This window comes from Orbicella faveolata, unplaced genomic scaffold (genome assembly GCF_042242905.1).
Source record: "Orbicella faveolata isolate gen_17 unplaced genomic scaffold, um_ofav_v1 contig_12, whole genome shotgun sequence".
Taxonomy (NCBI): Eukaryota; Metazoa; Cnidaria; class Anthozoa; order Scleractinia; family Merulinidae; genus Orbicella; species Orbicella faveolata.
Genome location: NW_028301539.1, coordinates 34615765 through 34637067, shown reverse-complemented (window position 1 = coordinate 34637067; position 21303 = coordinate 34615765). Strand labels below are relative to the sequence as shown.

The window sequence follows — 21303 nt, the reverse complement described above, 5'->3', positions numbered from 1 at the left end:
GGTATGGAATAATCAGATAGGCATTAAAGAGAGCAGAAATGATTATTATTCAATTACAACTCAAAATGGACTTCAATTATTTCATTACTCAACAGTTATTTAACCACTCATTGACAATATATCTCCATAAATATATTGGCACATTGTCAGGCACACAGGCAATGCAAAGAAAGGGAATTATCTATGTTTTATATTTAGACTGAAACAGACAGGATTTGCATACCACTTCTTGACCCTCTCCACCTTCTTCCAGTATAACAACAAAGTTAGCCACATCTGGTCCATTGTTATAAATAAGAAAACACTCTGTTCGGTCAGTGCCATAGTAAATTGAACCAAAATTAATTGTTTGCACATTTTCTTCTGTGTCCAATGTCAATAGCTCCAGGGATCTTTCAACTACATTACCAATGATTTGAAGAGTTGTTGGAGACTGCCCTTCTAGTTTCACTCTATAGAAAAACAGAGTATTTGCATTGTTCACTGGTGAAGGCAATCTGACAAGTTCTTGAATTTAAGCAACTAATGTTTGTTCCTAGAGTCAAAGCTTTAGTTTCATAATCTGGTTTTAATTTGTCACATTCTAGTGACCCATTCACCAGTTTCAAAAGTTAGTTTCACTCTAAAAGAGGAACTGCTCACTGCAGAAACAACAACAACAACAAACAAGAACAATCTTTATTTCATGCCCAGAAAAATTTTACAATAAAAATAAATACATGCAATGGTTCATCAACAGTTTTCACTTACTGTGCTTCTTCATCAAACTTCCCTGCAGTCTTGCTGATAAACTCAACCTGTACAAAGTGGAAAATGAAGTTATTGTTAAACTTTTCAATTACCGCTTTACCCTTTGAACATTATTTCCATTACTGTTTACAGGTAACAACCTTCCTATGTTCATTAATCATCAAATGTCATAACATAATTTGTACATATATTGTCTTAATATTTACACTGTACATATACATCTATTGTATAGTTAAATTACTCTCTGAATTTGTTTTAGTTTTAAAAAATGTATAAATAGAGTAGAGTCACTCCAAATATGCACAGAATGATTTGCATAATGTTTGTGTTTCAGTTTAGGAACTGAAAAGGTTGATGAAAGAGCACTCTTGACTGGTGTTTGGAGGGTTTTAAGTATATCTATGATAGAAATAAAGCTCACCTTAATGGATTGCCTTGCTCCTGGTTTGATAATGCCACCAGATGGCATAATTGTGATTGGTTGATTACCATTGTATTTTATTTTGAACTCTCCTGTTAAGGATCCTTCATTTACAACAAAAACTTCCCGTGTTAGGACTTTGCCATCAGCCACTGTTACACCAAAATCAGCTGGACCACTCAGTTCCAACTGTGGGGAAGGAGTATACCTGTTGGGAATATAAATGACGATTTTTGTTGTTGGTGACCATTAGCAGGGTTCTCAGCACATATTTTAACAGGCCACAGGAGATTTATAAACAGGCAGTACTATTTTAGTCTGAAGGACCACGGTGAGACCTGAAGAACCATGTTACTAGTGAGGTCCAGGGGTATGCTCTGTGGAAAATGTTGAAATTTAGGGTAACCAGAGATGCAATTTCACGCATCCTGGGGGACAGATTAGTTATCTAAATGAAGTCTAACAGGGCTTGAAAAAAGTGCTGTCCAGTCATCTGGGGTAAGTAAGGCAAGTATCTTTTCTCACTTGCCAGATGGGCAAGGGATCAGGCAAGTCATCTGTCAACTAAATCATTAAAAGAACAAACTAAGACTTGCCCAGGGGAAGCAATATTTGAGTGATACTTGTCCTGAGGGCAAGCTGGAATTCAAGTTTTTTTTCGAGCCCTGGTCTGGTCAACAAAAATGACCTGTTCACAGGCATAAATTGTGGTGTCTCAGATGTGGTTGAAGGCCAACTCATATAAAATGGGTGATTCAAGAAAATATCCATACCCTACCACGGTCAGCATAAATGTTTTAATCTCCCTATGCCTTCGGAAATTCCAAAATGCTCTACCCCCCAGGCCCTCCGAAATCCAAAATCATTAACCCCTCATCCCCTCTGGAATTTCCAATTTTCAGACCCTTTGGAATTCCTGTTTGACTGCCTAAAACTTCTAATGAACAGAAAACTGGTATGTTATATTAAGGTATGGTATGGATATCTTTTGGAACCACCCAATATGCCAGATTCAGCATATTTATTTAATTTAGTTCAATCAAAGTTCTTATAGTACATATACTAACGCAACAAGAGGAATTTCAACAACATCATTGTCAACCACGAGTATAACTCTGTCCTGAGCGTCTTCTGCCTTGGTGGTGTAATATTCCACCAGACCTGATACCTCCAGTCCAGGTGCAATAGCATGATCCAGATTTTTCACTTTTAATCTGAAACACTGACAATCAAAAATACGTGTATTAAGTTTCTGAGAGTCTGACCTATGAAAAGGGTAAAATTAGGGTACTTCCTGTGCTGGACAATCCCTGCACGTTGCTGGGGTGGGAGACAGGGGAACCCCAGGGGAACACCTGAATGGTATATAGCACCATGTACATGGCATCAGTATGTTATTTTAGAGGCTGATCAAGGGGTTTTTAGCAGCACCGGGTACACAAGCATATGAACAAGTACACTAGTGAGCTAAAGATAAGAAGTGTGAGGTCCGGTGTTATTCTCCAAGTGAAACCACGTAATTATAGTTTTCGATATCACTACATGAAACTGAGGATCGCCCTTACCTTCTTTCCAAAAAACTCCTTCACTGTTGACTATACGAATGGTTAAAATGCCACTTTCTGCACAACTTTACATGTCTATAATTTGTTGAGTTGAGAAACTTACAAGCTGAAATGTTCATTGCAATATAAACTTGCACTCATGTCACTGGGTGACTTTGCAAGAATCCAGATATAAATGTCAGAACATAACTAAGCGAGTACATGTGGTTGAAGATCACAAACCACTTACGTTCGATGCAGGTCCATGAAATCTGATGCTCTTCGAAGACTTGCTCAGGTTTTGTACTGTCAGGGTCATTTGGTGCACCACGTCTGATTCAGCATCGAAAAATTCTACCACCGGAGGAACAATTCTCACACCTGCGACAGTTCCCTCCATAACTGATCCCTTAACTCAATTTCTACAGTCTATTTCAAATGATTAGTTGGTTACAACAGCTAAATTTCGAAAAGATATATTGCATATTTTTTCAGCCTGAATTGGCCGCCATAATTCATTTACGGTCCGGCTTTCGTTGCATAGAAACAAGCGGGAATATGACGGATATATAACGCAAATTCTAATTGGCTACTCTTTTGACAAACAGTTTGACCCAATCAGAAGCTATGTATTATGCTTGCTCCGATGTTGTGTTCAAAAATGGCGGACGAACAAGCCTGTGACAAGAGCACAAAGCTGTGAGGTAGTGAGGGGAGTCAGCTGTGGTGAGCTGTGACAATTCATCGACGGAAGATTAATGATATAGGTTTATACCCTTTCTTTTGTATCAAAAATATTGGGATGATTCATTAACATGGATATTAACAGTGACGTTTTATCTGAAAATGTTGAAGCTTACGTGGGTTTTTTTGCGTGACCGTACAGGCTAAAACGTTAAATCTTGCATTTAGACCTGGATCTGCTGAAAAAAAAGTTAGTGATAGGCATATTTTATATGAACGATCTATTTCAAATATATGGACAACAAAGATTGGCGTAGATTTCTTTGCACGCGCTTCCAAGAGTACAAGCCTGGAGTACAGAGTACAACTTGTACTGTGCAAGTCGCCGAGTTTCGACACCGTCACACATGCTTATAATTACATTTAAACGTATCAACATTTTGATCTCGTTGCAAATGTGGTGCAGGTTAAGGCGGAAGTTAAGGAGAAAAATTATTATAGCTTCTAACAAGGGTTGTCTGTCAACGTTATGTCCACGTGGCCACGAATGGTAAACAGCCACCTGTTGAGCACGCGTGACGTGTTAAATATTTATGCCGAATATTAATAAGACTTAGAACATGAATGAGTCGCGAGTGAATAAACTTCACAAACCAAAACAAGACGACTATATTAGTTAGTCTCTGAATTTCTCAGGTAAGGCAATCAATCCTGAATTTCCTAGCGTTTTAATGATTAAGCGCGAATACAAGTCACATCTAGTTAAGTTTTCTTTTTTTGGCTTGATCGGAAATTTTTCGCTATACAGTAGTTTGAACTATCAATCCTTTGTTATGGTTGTGGGCTCGTATTTTGAACGTAGATGGAATTGTCGTGCCAGTTAAGTGGAATTAAACGTCTCGCCTGTTTTATTGAGCTTAAACGTGAGAGCATGCGTTTGAAACAGCAAACTTGAAACTAGTGAATTGCGTTCGAAACTATATTTACATCTAAGGATCGAAAGGATGTATTGCACATATAAGCGGTTTAGGCTCTTCCGGTCGAGGAAAATTTTTCGAAATTTAATAAAGGACCATGACTATGATTGGGAAAACAGCTTAAGCAATTCCGATATCTGTTGTAGTGCTTCAAACGCGAAAGACTATTGCGCATTTCAGTGCTATTAGCGAAGAGAACTAAAAAGTAAGTTAAACATCATGAAACAAGCTTCCGTGTGCCGTGTGCGTGTTTTACCGAATTCGTCAGTGAGGTGAAACCCAAGATGTCTGTTTATAGTGGCCGTTTGAAAGCTATTAAATCGTTTGGCTCAGATCTAGTTTCGATCAAAGTATGATCACACCTTGGTCCAATTTTTGTGTGACCAAAACTAACTCAGTAACTGTGAATATGTCACCCGCTTTGAAAGTGAAAGGGCGTGAAATTCGTGCTTGTTACTTTTACATTGAGGCTATGAAATGTGCTAATATACAGTAGTTTTCATCACATCTGTGTGTCATTATCACTGGGTCTTATCGCTTTCGTAGATCTGTGGTTCGTTGAAGATGTGCACCCTTCTCTGCCTGACAGGTGCAAGCATACTGGAATCGAGCACGAGGAAACAATGAGGAAGGACCACTGTCTTCAGATTCTGCCCCTGAGGCGATTTTTTCTATCCTTGACGGATGAAACGAAGGGTTGGTGGAAGAATTTATGTTTAATTTTAATTTTGTTACGATGGAAAAATACTTGAACTGTTGTTTACTTTTTCTACGTTGAAGAATATGCAAATTTGACAGCTAATGTATGTCTCAAATGAATAATGGTCCGAATAAAATTTGTTTCAAAACTGAAGAAAATCGTTCATGTACATGAACATATATATCCAGTGTAAAATTACAGTGGTAGTGAGCAGTTTTATTTTGTAACCTTATCGTTTTGGTATACTGATGTACAAATTTCTTTGTTTCAATATCAGAGTCACCAGAGATTTCCTTTGTTCCACCTGAATTTTTTTTTGTGTTTTGTTACCATTAAATATTTACAATGTTTTCAGTATTTTTTTCCAGTGGACAAATAAGAAAAAAAGGAACTGTGTCTAATCATGATACATATTTTCTGTGTATGTAATGCTGCATCAACATGGGTTTCAGAAGTTTTGTTCTTTATTTTTTGATGTTAATTACTTTCCCCTCTGATTTGATTTAGCACCTGTTGAATGTAGCTGTCTGGGCTAGTTTAGTCTGATGGCCTCAACTCAATGGAAACATTTATGGGGTAATTTTTTTTTTCTGCTGACTAGGAAAGATATTGTAATTCTGGGTGAAAGTGGAACTTCTGAAAAGAAGATCGATCAGGAAAATAATGTGAGTAAGAAATTATTGTTTTTTCACTGATTATTTAGTTTGTAAGAAATCAAGTGACACACCCATCTTATGCAAATAATTCAGACAAGACAGGGTGTGGTTAGCTGGTCTCTTTTCCACTGAATTTGGATATTTATAGAAATATTTGAAAACAAAACCACAAACAGAGGCATGAGTGGGAGTGTGAAGGCTAACCGGGTGTGGAACGTAGCTTTATCCCATACAGAGAACTTTGTGGAAACAGAAATTGAAACATTTATAATTTGAATTTCAGGCCAAAAAAATCCAAATGTTTCCTCAATCAATAATGTTGTCTTTACTTTAGTTACATGTACTGTAGTTTTCTGCATTGCTTCTCATGTTACCTACATTAAAAACAAGGATGCATATATAGATCTCTGTACTGCTAAAAATCATTTATTTGTTGATGACTGAAAAAAATGATAGATTCAACAGGTGGTTAAATATATCTTATGAGTTTAGGATAAATATACAAAAAGCTGTTAGTAATAAGCACCTGGCATTCTCTTGCTAGAAAAGTTGCAAATCACTTGACAGTTGAAGCAAAATAATAATAAAAAAAATTGTAGCTGTGAAATGTTGATCTGTGATGTAGTTGACAAGAAAATTAATGAACTTTTATATCAAGGTTAATTTTCTATTATTGACCTTGTGCTGCTGGGGAAGCAACAGCAAAGATTGTAGTTTGAGATATTTTTGAAGTAAAATTTAAAGGTTTGAGCTTAACATTAGTTTATTATATGGCAATTATTTGGCCAAAGATGATTGCAGTGGAAGTTGTTAACCTTCAGTTATGCACACACTACTAAAATTTGGAAGAATCCAACCCTAAAAACAACCTATCAGAGCATCTGCCATACTTATATTGGAAAATTTAGCTTTACTATGTAATAAATTCTAAGATATGTGCAGGATTCAAGATTGTATGTATTGTTTTATTTAATGAACCTCACAATGCTACAAATCTGTTAATATCCACTTCAATCCTTGCTCATTTCCCTCAGTCTCATTACCTCCTTTTTTAATCCAGAGAATTCAAGGTGGTGTTGAGGATTGGCTATTGCAACGTAACAGGATGAAAGATTATTATGTGAGTATTTTGTTCAAGTATTTGTGGGCTTTAACTACATACACATCAATTGTTGGTTTTGTTTTTCAACAGTCTTGGATGAGAAAAAAGAGATATCTCAATGCAGTTACATGTATTTTACAGTTTACAGTTTATTGTACTTGAAAAATGTGTGAGAATTTTACAATGGCTACCCTTACATCATCATCATCATAATATTTATACAGGATAATCCCAACAGTGTAATAAACACTGGTATCAAAGGAGGGCCTGTTTCCTAAGTTGAAAGGAATTCTTGTGGGAACCTGTTATTGCCCGCCAGATAACTCTCAGTTTTTGGAAATTTTTAAACTGGGCTTGGAAAGAGTGTTGGGAGAGGATAAAGAAACAAGTCCCTGCCAAGGGACTCGTCAGTTGCCTTTCAGTTGCCTTTCAAACATCGCAGTTTATTTACAGTTTATTTACAGTTTATTTATTGCCGTGATTACAAATTACAACATACAACTTACACTACCCGCATATAGCGTAGGCTAATCGAGACGGGCAATGTTAAAGTTCCCTGTACATTTAAATGCCAAGAAACTGAGCACAAAATTAATAATGTACTCTATTTAACAATTAGGATTACACAATCGAGATATCTATCCCTAGTCAACTATCATGCATATAGAAATTGGGAGTGAATTATCCAGTTGTCTTAGATTAAATCTTCTAGTCGGTAAAATATCTAAATCTTCTTCACAAACACTTCAAAACACAAGTGGCCACCATTTTGTTAACAACCGCAGGCAGATGTAAAACACAGACTCCATAATCCGGAAACAGAAAAGTATTATTGACATCAGTACCAGTTATCGTAATTCCATTTCCATTTTTGTGTATTCCATGTTTTTCATATGCCCACAATTGGACACTGCTGGGCTACTCACTATCTACAACAGAATAGATAGTGAGTAAATTATGTGGCTTATGAGAGAAAGTTATTTGTAATTCTAAGATGATTACACTTCTGCTGTAGTTAAATGGTGACCTTATCTGGCTATAGGTTCATCAGACTACCAAGAAAATAATATACTATGATAAGGGGCGATGTATAGTCCTGGGACTAGTTAGTGTGAAGCTGCAAGAATATTGCGGTAAAGCTGCAAAAATATTGTGCAAGCAGCAAAGCCACAAGATGAGCTGAACACATAACCCGGGGTGGGGGGGGGGGGGGGAAGCATATAAAAAGGTTGGGGATGCTCTTCGTCTCCCTTAGGGGTATAAATCAAGGATTCTGGTCTCATTTAGGGTGTTCATGATGAAACGCGACTACTTTTAGCCATCAAAGGATCTTTTAGAGTCCACTTGAAGAAATGATAATAAAAAAGGCTCTTTTTTTTCATAAATGGCCTTGTTGCAGTTTTTCCATTTCCTCTGGCTTCCTCCTTTCTGTCCTGGTTCATGGCATAAGTCCTCTCAAGCATCCAGAACATTTGATGTGCAAAGCCTGTGCTGTATACACCAAAACCTCCAGAAATCGATGGCATTGCGTTTAGAAGCAACATGCAGAAATGTGTTGTATAAACACAGTTCCCACACTGCCCATCCCCATAACTCCCCTCACCCCCCCCCCCCAAAAAAAAAACTTATGCACCAGGCTATCAAGGGCTCATCAGCAATTGTGCGTAATGAAACTAAAATGATTTATGTTTTTCAGTATGAAGACTTTGAGGTGTTATCACAGACTGCCCGTGAAGTGTGGCTTGCTGAACAGTGCTCTGCCTTTGAAACACAAATACAGACCCTGTCACGTGAGAGAGAAAAGGATCATTTTCTTGAGGAGCTGTATCGTAAACTTAAACAAGTAACCCGTCGCTGGCAGTCCTGGAATCATAGGTCCTTTGGAGGAGTTATCTCTAGAGGGTGTGTTTGTAGCTGTTGTACCTTCAAGTTAAATTTTCATAGGATGGAACTTTTTATTTAAGCATGCAGGACCAAAAACACTGCCCTGTAGCTAGCGCGGACTAGATGACGTGTTGAGCGAATGTGCATGTGAACACCAACCTAACATGTCTAACATTATATATGTCTGTTTTGTAACAGGTATGTCGCTGAGTTAGCCTCATGGGAAAGAAATGTTCAACTCCGCGGAATCTTAGTCCCTAAAAGTCAATCAAACTCTCCGGAATCAAATGTGCTTCAGCGATTTGACGAACTTTGTATGAGCTTTGAGAATCTGCTCGAACGCTTTAGAAAAGGCATTTATCAGCCACTTAGCGACTTTTTTCAAAATGAAAAAATACTTTCGCACCTCAAAAGCGTTCCTAAAGACCTGGAGAAGGTTTTAACTCAATGGAATGCTCTGCTGACTTCTGGTGCCATTGACGAGAAGTTATTTAGCCGAACCAGTGCCGAAGGACTTTATCCAATAGGAATACGAAATAGGATACACGACTATGATCTCGTGTTACGACTTATTCCGGACCTGACCGAGAAAGCTTACGAGGCCTTACGACTGGCGCGTCGCTGGAGGTTAATAGGGAAAACCTCGGCCATTCAACGTGACGAAACTTACATCATTTCTAGAGAACAAACAGCTAGACTCCACAAGCGTCGCACTTCGAAAACTTTAAAGAAAGTAAGCACGTTAGAAGAAGAGTTGGAAGAGTCTAAAGCACAGTGTATCTCCCTTGAAGCAGAACTGAACAAGTCGAATGCTAAATGCGAAGCCATTGAAAAGGTTGTTACGGTGTACCGACAGCAATGTAACCAATTAGAGAACGAGTTAGATGCCGTGAAGAGAAGGTGCGAATCTCTAAAAGAACAGTTAGAAAACGCAAAAAAAGAAAGCCGGAATGCTTCTAACGAAGCTGAAAGTTCTCAGGAGCATTGCCGTGTCTTGCAACAAGAACTGAACAGTGCTAGACTTAAGTATTGTACGCAGAAAGTTAAGTTCATAAACACCAAGAAACGTTGCAGTCAAGTTACAACCCAGCTTAATGCTACTCGAGAACAGTTAACGCAACTCCAAAGCGAACTGGAAGCGAGAAAGAAACGTTGTCAAGCGCTCCAAGTTAAACTGGAAAATTCCAAGAAAAACATCTTTACACAAGGCAACATGCTAGATGTGTTACAGAACCAGTGTTATATGCTAAAAGAAGAGCTGGACGGAACAAAAGCGAAGTGCTTGCAGTTAACCTGTGAACTGGAAAAATCTCAGGATAGATGCTCTACACTGGAGAAAGAAGTGAAACATTTGAAAGAACAGTATCAAACCTTAGAGACAGAACTGAGGAGAGCGAAGACGCGCGAAGAACTGTTAGTTCAACAGAACACGCAGTTACGCAAACTGTTTCAAGGTATTTATTTCTAGCTGTAGGTTGGACAGCTCATGCATACCCTTGTAACACTTGTGCCGTCTATTTCAGATTCAGAACCCAGTCTTTTTTGTAGTTTGTGTAAGTTGATCGTCCCTGCACTGCTTTACGACAAGCACAGGCCTTTTTAGAACTACCCGCTCCCTGATGATCTCACACATTAGACGAACTTCTAAAACTGAAGAATCAGTTTGCATTTATTTACCCTGGGCGGCGCTCTTGATTTAGGCGCGCGAACTACCCTGTAGAAAATTTTGCATGGAAAGCATCACATATATCCACAAGATACCCTTACGACCCAAATAACAGCTAGGAAGAATTACAAATATCGTCTTTTATCTCTTCTTCAGATAACGGGATGGAGGAACCGAATTTGCTAAAGGTCACTTTACACGCCCCAGACACAGGTATACTACGTTATTAACCACGGAGACATCCCGAAGTTTAGTTTGTCAACGTATGCTCTCTTTCTCTGTTTAGGTTCCACGTGATTAGAAGCTGTTAGGAACTGTGTTCATCGATTGTAGCCTGGGTTCTAGTCGCTGTTAAAGAACAGAGTAACAACGTTGCCGCTATTTGTACACTACCTCTCACTTCAAGTGAGAGTTTCTAATACAACAACATTTTTCATTCTCCGCAACACCAGGTCACGAATTTGTCGAAAACGTAGCATACGTTTCTGACAAAAGGATGCTTGTCTCATGTAAAATACTTCCCGTGTTAAAAAGAAAACAACTGACATATTCACCATTCTTTAACGTTCATAGCTTGCGATCACTTTCCAACGTTTTGTTTACATCCTGGACTGGAACGTGACGTCATGTATGATTTGGTCGTTCGTCGTGTCTTTCTCGTGCCCGACCCTTTGCGCATGCGTGCAGGTTCTGACCAATCCACGGAGATGGTGTGTAATAGTTTATCTTAACATATAAAATACAAAATACAAATACATTTTATTTTACGTGGAACATACGCTTAACTGTATCGTTTAGTTTAAGAAATTTGAACCAGCTTTTTCACAGATGTGCCACAAGAAAAGTTATATATAAATAAATAAAAGAAAAATATGTAGTGAAAATATATAAACCTATTTACAGTTAAAAATAAAACTATCATAGAATAAGAGCTATTTACGGGATAAGAAAGTAATTCATGGATACTACGGTTTCTAAAGTATTGATCCATTTCTGAAAATTTTTCTTAAAGTTTTAACCGTTCCAACCCTAAGTAAGCTATTCCAAAATAAACTAAACTACTGGAATCCTAATTTTATCTATACTGTTGGAAAATGAATTAAATATTTTCATGGTCATTGCATCTGTTATTGTAAAATCAATGCTTTACATAGATTGATATAAGTATTATATAAAAGAAATATAAGAATTAAGATAAGAATTCATACACGGGACTTGTCCCAGACAAATCAGTATTATTATAAGATTATCACACGAATTGTAATTTTAATAACTGTTAGAGATTTATAGACATGTGCTAGATAATTTAGAGAGTAAAGCTATACAGATGTTAAGATAGGTAGAGAGAATCTATATTGTAACAACAAACAGGCATGGAACACGCCAATAGTTTATAAGTTACTTCAGGGCTGGGTGCACAAATGAGTTTTTAATTTCCAATGAAAATGTATGGGTCAAATCTGTGACAGTATTTAAAAACAGTAACTATAGAAAATGAAACAAAGAAATAAGTTAAATGTTTAATATAATTAAACACAGAAAAGAAATAAATGGTTGAACGAAAGTATGTGCGTTTCATTCTTTTTGCCTCTTGCTATCCTGTGAACAGACTCCTTAGTCGAGGATGGGGCGAAGAGAGAGGGAAGGAAGAGGGTAGAAGAAAGCCCCCACCCCGTAGGCCCCTGCGGCCACTTCATTCTCAGCCAGTTCCTTCTCGGCCCCTCCAGCCGTGGTTAGACCCTTACCGCCGGAGCCTGTGAACAGCCAGGCTAGCCTCTTGCCCGGGCGGGAGGGGAGGGGGGGGGGGGGGGTTACTACCAGAAAAGTTGGGTGTGGTTATGCGGCCCACTTCTTCTAAGAAACATACCCAATTCAAGACTAGAGTGCTAAAACCAAAATGGGCAAAATCGATACCCTATTTATGGCCAACACAGCTGAAAAACCCTACTCTTTGGGGCCGCATATACCTATGTAAACTATACCGCACATACCTATACTCCCCCCGGGGAGTTCATTATCAAAGGACCATTGGACCCGTAGCCAATCAGATTGCAGGAAAATTTGAAGGGACCAATCAGAAGGCCGGATTTCGCTCACGTTACCGAAAATTGGCGAACTTAAAAGTTCGCCCTAGTTCAGCAAGAAAGGTTATCTGAGACACCAGTTGCAAGTCACGCCACTCCTCATTTTTGGCGCGAAACGCAAATGAAAACCCTTCAAGAGAAGACAAATCGACCTCTCGTGATATTCGTCGCTCGCTCGGCCGCTTCGCGACCTCAACGGCCTCAAACCTTGAATTCTAACAACCTCGTTCCCAGGGTCCTCTCTCTACCTCGAGTCTGGTTTCCAGATCCCTCAGTGCATCGGATAAAAACATGGCTGACACACGTGCAATCTTGATGTAGTTCTGAAACTCTTTTGTTTTGTCTGAAAGACAGTTTTCTAACTCATTGTTAAGTCCGTAGCTAGGTATTTATGCTAAGAGTACACTAAATCTGCCATTGGAGATCATTTGTAATGAATACTTCAGGGAAAATTTTTAAGATTGATTTCGCAACATCGAACGAAAACCGGCGTGAAGGTAAGCCTGTGTGAATCGTGTACAAAAACGTTTGATTCTTGATCTCTTGTTGATTACAGGACCTGTTTTGTTTTAGACGGTGTTCCAGCTGTTGAAAATATTCTGAATTCTGCCGTCAAGTCTCTAAAAAGTGGTCAAGTGATTGCCCTTCCAACTGACACCATCTATGGTGTTGCGGCACTGGCTCAGTCCACCGAAGCTGTGAACAAACTTTATGAGATAAAGAAGCGGCATGAGGAAAAACCTGTTGCTATCTGTGTTGGGAGGCTAGAAGATGTTCATAAGTAAGACCAGTTGTTTTTTTCGTCCCCTCAAAATGCAAAGAACATTCATTTCTTCGAAGAACACAGAGAGGGCTTCCTGTAAAAGGAAAAATAGCACGGAAAATCCAAAATATGTATTTTGCCAAACGACCTCTTCAAAAGCTGTGACAAATTTTGTTTTCTTTCTTTGGATCTACTAACGCTTCCAAAAGTTTGCTTATATCTTGGTGCAATGAAGATTTCCGAACACAGATTAACTCATTGACACCTGAAGATTTTTTAGCCTAAACGCATTTTTTCTACATTTTGGACATGTTCAGCATAGATATCAGCTAAATTAGCTTCAATCTACCCAAACATTCATTTGCAACATGACAGCATGCCTATCTTTCCACTTGCATCGTATTTTATGACATTTTTGCTGGGGCATGCATACAAATCAAAATTTTTGAGAATTTTGAAAGTGACCTTCAACTTTAGGCTTTTCGCTGCAGTTATTGACCTTCTACTGGGCTTTCTTGCAGTTCAAGAATTTCTGAGAAAGCATCATCAAGATGGGAAATTCTTGCCACAGAGTAGTCAAGTGTAGTTGAGGGAAATAAGTTATTTTGCTCTGAGTTTTTCACTGAAATTTCTAAGCATTTCTGTGTATATTTCATGCTCAATTGACCCAATCACTCTGATCTGGGTATCATTGGAAAGATCTTTTCCTCCTGCAGAATTTGAGTTTACCAGTAAGTGATGCCAATTTTGGTCAAAGGTGATGATGTTTGCTGTGGAACAAAGGCCAACACTCTTCATGGGTGGTTATGGAGAGCACAGGTGTCAATGGGTTAATAGGGAGATTTCCTCTTTTCACTAAAGGCAATTTGTAATTTTAAATGTACAGGTATTTTGGAAAATGAGTACATTTACTTTCTTTCGTTGCATTCACATACACATTCCCTATATTACAGCCACGATGTTAGGAATGCCTTTTTTCATGAATTACGGATTCGTAGATATTATTATAGGTAATCATACGGTTTCGAGTTCAATTTGGAATTAATTTGCACGAGTGAGTTTTTCAAAAAGCTGAAATTGCACGAGCCACTTCGGCGAGTGTAGTTTCAGCTTTTTGAAAAACTCACAAGTACAAATTAACCCCAAATTGAACGAGAAAAACCATATGATTACTTATTAATAATATAAACATGAAAAAATTTGTGCGGAGGAAGTGCCGGAAGATCTTTCTTGAAGCCATTTTTTCTCATTTGAGAAAACTTTTTTCAAAGTTTCAGCACAAAATTTTCGTCATCATTTTACGTGATATCATTTTCTTAGAAAAGTTCCTATTTTCTTTCAGTCAATCATAATCCAGAATTTCGATGTGTAATTTCCACTGGTTTTACACTTGAACTGCATTGCTCTTAGCCAATCAGAATCGAGTAATTTTTTTAATGTGTATTATTATTTCTAAAACAGAATTTTTTACTCCTTGAAGTCTTCCAGAAACAGTACAATGCAACCTCAATCTTCTTGTCAGTGATAGTTCAATTTTAACTGGCGAGGTAAATAAGGTTGCGATAATAAGTTCACAGACATAGCTCGGGTAACAGACTTGCCTAAAATAATGTAGTTTGAGTTGGTTTGTTACAGACCTAGCTACAAATAGCACGCACAATCAATAGTACAAGTAATACAACACAATACAATACAAACGTATACAAGTACAGATAATCATATGAATGCGAAATTATTAAAGATTTACACTACGAGATATATTTGAAAATTCTCTCAAAATTGTACAAGCCTTATTGCAAGTGAAATTTGGAGCTTTTTTCAAATATCACAAGTACGTTGTACTCTCTGGTTTTCGAACAGGTTCATAAACCGTTGCCCCAACAATTCACCTGTATCCATTTATATACACATGGGTGGAGACAGGTACTCTGAAAGGAAATTGTCTCATGTCCAAGAACTCAACATTATGACTCTGGCCAGGGCTTGTAACCAGACTATCTCAATTCAGAGCCCAGTGCACTACCCATTAAGCTACCCCGCCTCCCAGAAATCATGCAGTCAGGTTATTAGTTTACTGTTTTTTTGTTTTCAGATGGGGAAAAGTAACTGTCAGTCAGGAGATTCTTCAAGACTTGCTTCCTGGCCCAGTGACTCTTATATTTGAACGAACTGATCAATTAAACCCAGGGTTAAACCCAACTACAAGACTTGTAGGAATCAGAATTCCTGATCACTACTTTGTTCAGCAACTGAGTTTAAGGTGTGAAGAGCCACTTGCCTTGACCAGTGCAAATGTTAGTACAGTTGGGCAAAGCAGTTTAAAAATTGAGGTTAGTCAACTGTATGGGTGGAGGTGTAGATTTTGAGATTTTTTGCTACTAATAGTGTCCTTTATCTGAAAAAAATAATTTTGTTAGTCAACTTCAGATGGCATTATGTGTCTAGACAGATACCATTCTGTATGGCTATTTTACTTTAAGTGCCTATAACACTTAGCCAGTTTCAATGAATTTCGAAAATTTATGTCTGTCTAAGATGTTTCGCAAAGAAAAAATCCCATTCTTTGTTTCATTTTTTTTTTTTATCAGCGGACGAAATCCCATGTTACAGCTTGTTTTCACTGTGTACTTTTGAGAAAAAAAGAAACTGGCTAAGCGTTATCGGCACTTTAAAGTAAAACTGCAACACAGTATAGCATGGTTTAATGTAATTTACTTCTAATGTAGTGTAAGGTAGTGTAATGTAATTAAATGTAGTTTAAAGTAGTACGATATAATGTGCTGAATTATTGTAACATAGCCCTGTGTTATTTGAAATAAAGAGTGTACCAAAAAAATACCAAAAAAATAAATTTTGTCTTGCTGAGTTGGCCCTACATCAGTATTTTTAATATTTGTTTGTACTTCACTTTTTGATTTATTAGAGTAACTAAAGCATTGCCTGCCATCAACGTTGGTCAACAAGAAATTATTGTTGTCAACTGGTGTGATGTAAATATCAAAAGTTTCTTCTATTTGATATATTTCACTGTATAAAAAGATTAAACTGTATTTTGCTAAAATCTTAGCTTGTAGAGTTTTACTTTTTAGGAGTTTAAAGACATCTGGTCAAATCTGGATCTAATTCTGGATGGTGGAGTTTTAGGACTGAGTGAACAATGCCGCAAAGGATCAACTATAGTAAACCTGTCAGTTCCTGGCAAGTTTTCCATCATCAGGGAGGGAAGGTAAGCAAACATAATAAACAAATGTCACATTTCAGCCAAAGGTTAAACCTTAAATTGCATGTACACAGGCCTACAGATATTTTCATTTAGACTGTTTTTTTTCCTTATAATTATTGTAGCACAGAGTGACAAGCTAATATCGTCATTCTCAAAGTGTTAGCAGCTTAAGGTGGCTGAACACAGTTTTTGATACCTGTGTTCGTTCACCTTTTTCTCTAAAACCCTTGATCCCTCGATCGCCAAAACTGGCAGCAAGCAAGTTAACAACACAAACTTTGGTTTTTTTTTATGGTTAGGCTGATGTATGTGCCATTGCCTTGGCAACATGAATAAATATAAACAGGCCTTTAAAATCGGTTTTGTTTATTTATAGAAAATCTAGTCATTAGATTTTCTTTATAATTTGCATGCAACAAGCTTGTAACGATTCACACAAGCTAACACCATTTTGCTAATAATTTAACAGAGAGATCTTTAATTATCCCTTGTTGAAGGTTCACTGGAATATCTAGAATTTCCTTAGTTAAAGCTCATTTATTTTCAATACTCCAGTTACTTATTTCCTTAAGTAACTTCGTGCCAAATTTCGTGAAATTCTAATGAGTGGTTTTCGAGTAATAGGTGTATTTGCGAGAGTGCAATTTTCATTCAATCGCAATTTTTTGACTTACTATGCATGCGCTGCATTTAACTGGGTTCTTTTGGTAACAAAGAAAAAGCTGAGAATTGCTGGGTTCTTTGCATCATTACCTTTTCTAAGATATCTTTGTAATAAAAGACTAAAGCCATCAATACACTGGGTTCAATTCTAGAGAAAAATAACGCAGATAGAGCAGGTGCTGAGTAAATAAAATGATCGCTGTATTGACGGCATGTTTGTTTTTTTGCAATCCTTATGCGCGCGCTGAATTCCATCAGGGAAAGCGTGCGCGAAAACTGTGTTCGGCCACCTTAATAAGGTCTAAGTGACAGTGGACTCATGCAACTCTCAGCAGTGTGAAATTTGTGTAACATTTATGTAACAAGTTCCTTGGGAAAATGTTTGGTATTGCTTGTGATTAGAATGTTTAGTGTTTAGCATGTTTAAATTATTTTTAATGTTGATTCCACAGTGCCTACGACCAGACTGTCAACATTCTTAGCAGCAAATATGGACTTGAGGATTGCAGTAGCTGACAGCTATATATTTGCTGACAATCATGCCAGTGTGCCTGTTAGGGGCAATGGTTAAAATAATAAATATTGTAATATACATCATTTTGTTTGTGGAATATTGTATTAGTGAATATTTGTGTTGTTCCCAGGCCAGTAGTATAATCCTGATATCTGCAGGATGGTGGTAAAAATATAGGAATTGTAGATTTATTGCTAGGTCTACTTGTTTGACATCCATTTAGCCACTCATAAAATAGTGACATTGAAAATGGCAAAAGAAGAAATGTAAACAATAATAGTCTAAAATGAAACAGCGGGTAAATTATAAGTTATTTAGCTCATTAGGTTAATATTAGCTTGGAACAATTGGTAGAAATAAAACCTTTGGTTGTAGAAGTAACAATAGAAGTAAAGAGCTGGATTAGTTAATCAGAGTTTCATGCTTCTTCCGAAGCAATCATTAGGCAACGTGCTTCCATAAAGCATGAAACTCTGAGTAGCAAATTAATGTCTTGGACCAACTACATGTAATCCAGCTCTTTACTTCTGTTATCATTTTGCTGTAGTTTAACTACTGAGCACTTTAATAGCTGATAAGAATTTCTACCTGCTATTTGGTTGAAGCAGTATTTAATGTACGACCTATTTTGTTGTGCACATCATCCAGTTTTTGTTCCAGAAATAGTGCAACATTTTCACAATCTGCTAACACGGAAATTGTTGCTATTTTTTGTTTGTAAGTGAAACATTTCAAGACTCTTCTTCTTGTACATAGACTACAACTATATTTTTAGTTTGATACCACAATATTATTTCATACTTAAGTGTGCAAAAATGTTTAGCTGTACTCACATTTAGAAATAAGATATTTGAGCAGACATGCCATGTATGATACCTGCCTCTTTCCTTTGGCAAGGTTCTCGATAAACTGCGGAACCTGTGGTCACCATTCTACAGAATGATGCATTGCTTTATATTGAACTAGATTGTGTAAGTCCAGTATTGGGGAAATATTCTGGTAGTTAAACCCAGTGGGAGGCGTGGTGGCCTCATGGTCAGTGCGCTCATCCCCAGAGTGAGCAGTCTGGGTTCAAGCCCTGGCCGGGGACACTGTGTTGTGTTCTTGGGCAAGACACTTAACTCTCACAGTGCCTCTCTCCACCCAGGAATATAAATGGGTACTGGCGAATTGTTTGGGAAACCTAACAAATTGTGGTGGAGTGACCTGCGATGGACTAGCATCCTGTCCAGGGGGAGTAGAAATACACCTACATGTAACCGCTTCATGCTACAGGAACCGGGATAAGCTCCAGCAGCTATGAGCCAGCCGGCTCCAAGGCTTCACTTAAACCCAGTCTTGGTGTCTTTGGAATGATAAACTGGCCTCTTTCAAATTTGCAGATAACATAACATTACATCGTCCACTACTGGAAACTGCTCGCAATGTTTCAAGCCAATGCTTGCTATGTTCAGGAGGTGTTTTCTGCTTCTAAGGTTTGGCAGGAGGTGGGGTTTGCTTTGTTTTGGAGTGGCTTATTTCTGGGGAGGGGTATTATTTCTTGTAAGAATGATGATAGGGGATGAGTCAAGAGTAGAAACAAACTCCGATGATATGAAACCCAATTGAAATGAACTGGGAATAACAACTAATTTTGTTCAGACAATTTAATGAGGCCAACCAAACAAGGGAATACACGTTTAAGATTTCACACGAAACAAGAATGTTCTATTTTAATATTTCTGTTATCACACACTATGCAAACTTAATGTGGTTGAACAAGTACTTGTTTTACTGCTTTGCGACAATACTGCTTCCAACTTGCACACTCAGATTTTTAACTTGGTGATCTACAGATTGTACCTGTGATCTGTTCTATGTGGAAGTAGATGTATCATAAGTTGTGCATTTTATATAACAAGTTCACTTGTACATTCTTGTAAATCTCATAACTTAAATTAAATTACATGAAAAACATTTAGCAGGTCTTATTATAACGACAAAAAACAACTTTGTTTGCAAGCGGTTTTTATCCTAATGCCTTGCATTAACTTCTCCGCCTATAAATTAGTGTGCAAATAAATAATTAAAGTTTCTGTAATATTTCACTAACAAATTTCTTACGTAATTTCTCTCATAAACAACACAATTTGCTCAAAGACAGACCCTAATACACATACACATAGTTGTTTGTCACAGAGAGCCTTATTAACTCACAACTTCCCCAGGAGATAGTGATAAGAAAAAATACCCTCTCTGTCCACCAATGAATGGGTGGAAAGGGTGGGAATGAAAAGTACTAACAATGATCTTGTCCTGAACTAAAGTGAAAGCAGATAAAGCACACCAGCTGAAATAGGAGATCTGAGTCATGAGGTCAATCTGTTAAACTTGGGAAAGTAGCTATTTTGACAACTCCAAAATAAAACCCAGACTCAGCAAAAAGTTGTTAAAAGTTGACTTGAAGTGAACTGCAGCTAATATAAAGACCACAGTAAATTTCTCTCCTACAGGTGCCTTTACAAATTATGTAGGCAGTGCCAGTGAAGTGCAACAAGATTACGGAAAAAGTCAGACTGCCAAAAACTAAAATATTCATGCCACAAAGAAACTTATATTTCTCATCCACTAACACATTTGTATAAATATTTGGGTCAGGTGCAAGTTTAGCACAATGCTTGAAGTGCCATTGTGTAGTTCAGAAAATATCCACACCCACCCCATGGAGTGTCAGTGGAAATTCTGAGGGTGTGAGGGGTCTCAAAGCCAACCTTCCAAAGAAATGTATGAAGGAAAACTTAAATTTCCAGAGGGATGAGGGTGGGTTCAAACCAACAAACCATCCATGGGGAAAATTAATATTTTCTGGAACCACACGATGTGTTAGTAGGAGTGACTTTGCTGTGCTGCATGACTGGTATATTGTGAGTTCAAGCACGACACTTCATCTTGGATACATTTGATCACCTGGCTTTGAATCAAGTGAAATGTCTAAGATGCTGCCCTCATATCAAATTACCTAATACCTTCTTCTAAAAATGCAGAGTAACATGCATGCCATCCTTAGGAAGAATCTTCCAAATGGTATCAGCACGTTAAGAAACAATACGTTAGCTCATACATACTAATGTGCCATACTTTACACATACTAATGAGCCATACTTTATACATGTATGTATGTATGTGCGTATGAATAGAAGCGTTTTCAGCTGACACAAATTACGCATACATTTTGGTTTGCTTATATCTGAGCTGCAACGTATGTAGTCATTGTGTTGTTTGGGATAATAGACCTTTTCACAGTTTCTGATGCCTTCTTATTTATGCCACTGAATCGCTATCCAGTGGATAAGTGTTAACAAAACAAACCACGCTATCTGCTGGATGGTGATTTATCTGGTGGATAGTGTTATCCACCCTTCGAACAACCCGGGCCAGAAGCATTAATTTATGAATTTAAATTTTAAGATACTGGGTGAAAGAATTTACTGATTTTATTTGAGGGAAATAGACTTGCTAGAAAAGTCACAATTAAGGTTTTCATGTTTCCATACACTTGTCTGTAAAACCGAGTCACAATTTGTGGGAAAATTTAGAGACATTTGTATGAAAAATTAAAAGTGCAATTCCTCACCTCACAACCAATCTATGGTCTTCAAATTTGACCAAAAAACCTTCTGCTGGGTATGTTTT

General features: G+C 37.6%; 3 protein-coding genes across 11 annotated transcripts in view; 2 read left to right on the top strand and 1 right to left on the bottom strand.

Annotated features, from left to right (window-relative positions):
• Positions 1-3251, bottom strand: part of LOC110067784 (cilia- and flagella-associated protein 47-like) — a 29946-nt gene extending 26695 nt beyond the window's left edge. For both annotated transcript variants that reach the window (XM_089283454.1, XM_089283455.1), the window contains exons 1-5: positions 2966-3251; positions 2239-2393; positions 1172-1379; positions 751-797; positions 224-452 (exon numbers count right to left, since the gene is read on the bottom strand). In XM_089283454.1, coding sequence (XP_089139580.1) covers positions 224-452; positions 751-797; positions 1172-1379; positions 2239-2393; positions 2966-3115 — 789 coding nt within the window. In that variant the 5' untranslated portion in view covers positions 3116-3251. The remainder of the gene's footprint in view (positions 1-223; positions 453-750; positions 798-1171; positions 1380-2238; positions 2394-2965) is intronic.
• A 106-nt stretch (positions 3252-3357) lies between these two features.
• Positions 3358-11951, top strand: LOC110067775 (uncharacterized). Of its 8 annotated transcripts, XM_020775106.2 has the most exons (8): positions 3499-4095; positions 4923-5072; positions 5678-5741; positions 6793-6852; positions 8531-8736; positions 8917-10172; positions 10541-10597; positions 10671-11951. In XM_020775106.2, the coding sequence occupies exons 4-8, from the start codon at positions 6838-6840 to the stop codon at positions 10679-10681; spliced, it is 1545 nt and encodes a 514-aa protein (XP_020630765.1). In that variant the 5' UTR covers positions 3499-4095; positions 4923-5072; positions 5678-5741; positions 6793-6837; the 3' UTR covers positions 10682-11951. The 8 variants fall into 8 exon arrangements, with proteins under 8 accessions (XP_020630764.1, XP_020630762.1, XP_089139578.1 ...); XM_020775105.2 differs by lacking the exon at positions 3499-4095 and adding an exon at positions 3358-3482 and having other exon boundaries at positions 4966-5072; positions 10541-11951; XM_020775103.2 differs by lacking the exon at positions 3499-4095 and adding an exon at positions 3358-3482 and having other exon boundaries at positions 10541-11951.
• A 779-nt stretch (positions 11952-12730) lies between these two features.
• On the top strand, positions 12731-19587 carry LOC110067854 (threonylcarbamoyl-AMP synthase-like). Its single transcript, XM_020775201.2, has 5 exons — positions 12731-12965; positions 13042-13249; positions 15324-15561; positions 16321-16457; positions 17570-19587. The coding sequence occupies exons 1-5, from the start codon at positions 12902-12904 to the stop codon at positions 17631-17633; spliced, it is 711 nt and encodes a 236-aa protein (XP_020630860.2). The 5' UTR covers positions 12731-12901; the 3' UTR covers positions 17634-19587.
• The last annotated feature ends 1716 nt before the right edge of the window (positions 19588-21303 follow it).

Excerpts from the sequence above, each read along its gene's own strand:
- LOC110067775 (XM_020775105.2), top strand. Across the intron at positions 8,737-8,916 it reads GGAGGAGTTATCTCTAGAGG|GTATGTCGCTGAGTTAGCCT; the intron begins GTGTGTTTGTAG and ends GTTTTGTAACAG. Across the intron at positions 10,173-10,540 it reads GTTACGCAAACTGTTTCAAG|ATAACGGGATGGAGGAACCG; the intron begins GTATTTATTTCT and ends TCTCTTCTTCAG.
- LOC110067854 (XM_020775201.2), top strand. The coding sequence starts at position 12,902 with ATGAATACTTCAGGGAAAATTTTTAAGATTGATTTCGCAACATCGAAC. Across the intron at positions 12,966-13,041 it reads GAACGAAAACCGGCGTGAAG|ACGGTGTTCCAGCTGTTGAA; the intron begins GTAAGCCTGTGT and ends GTTTTGTTTTAG. Across the intron at positions 13,250-15,323 it reads AGGCTAGAAGATGTTCATAA|ATGGGGAAAAGTAACTGTCA; the intron begins GTAAGACCAGTT and ends TTTTGTTTTCAG.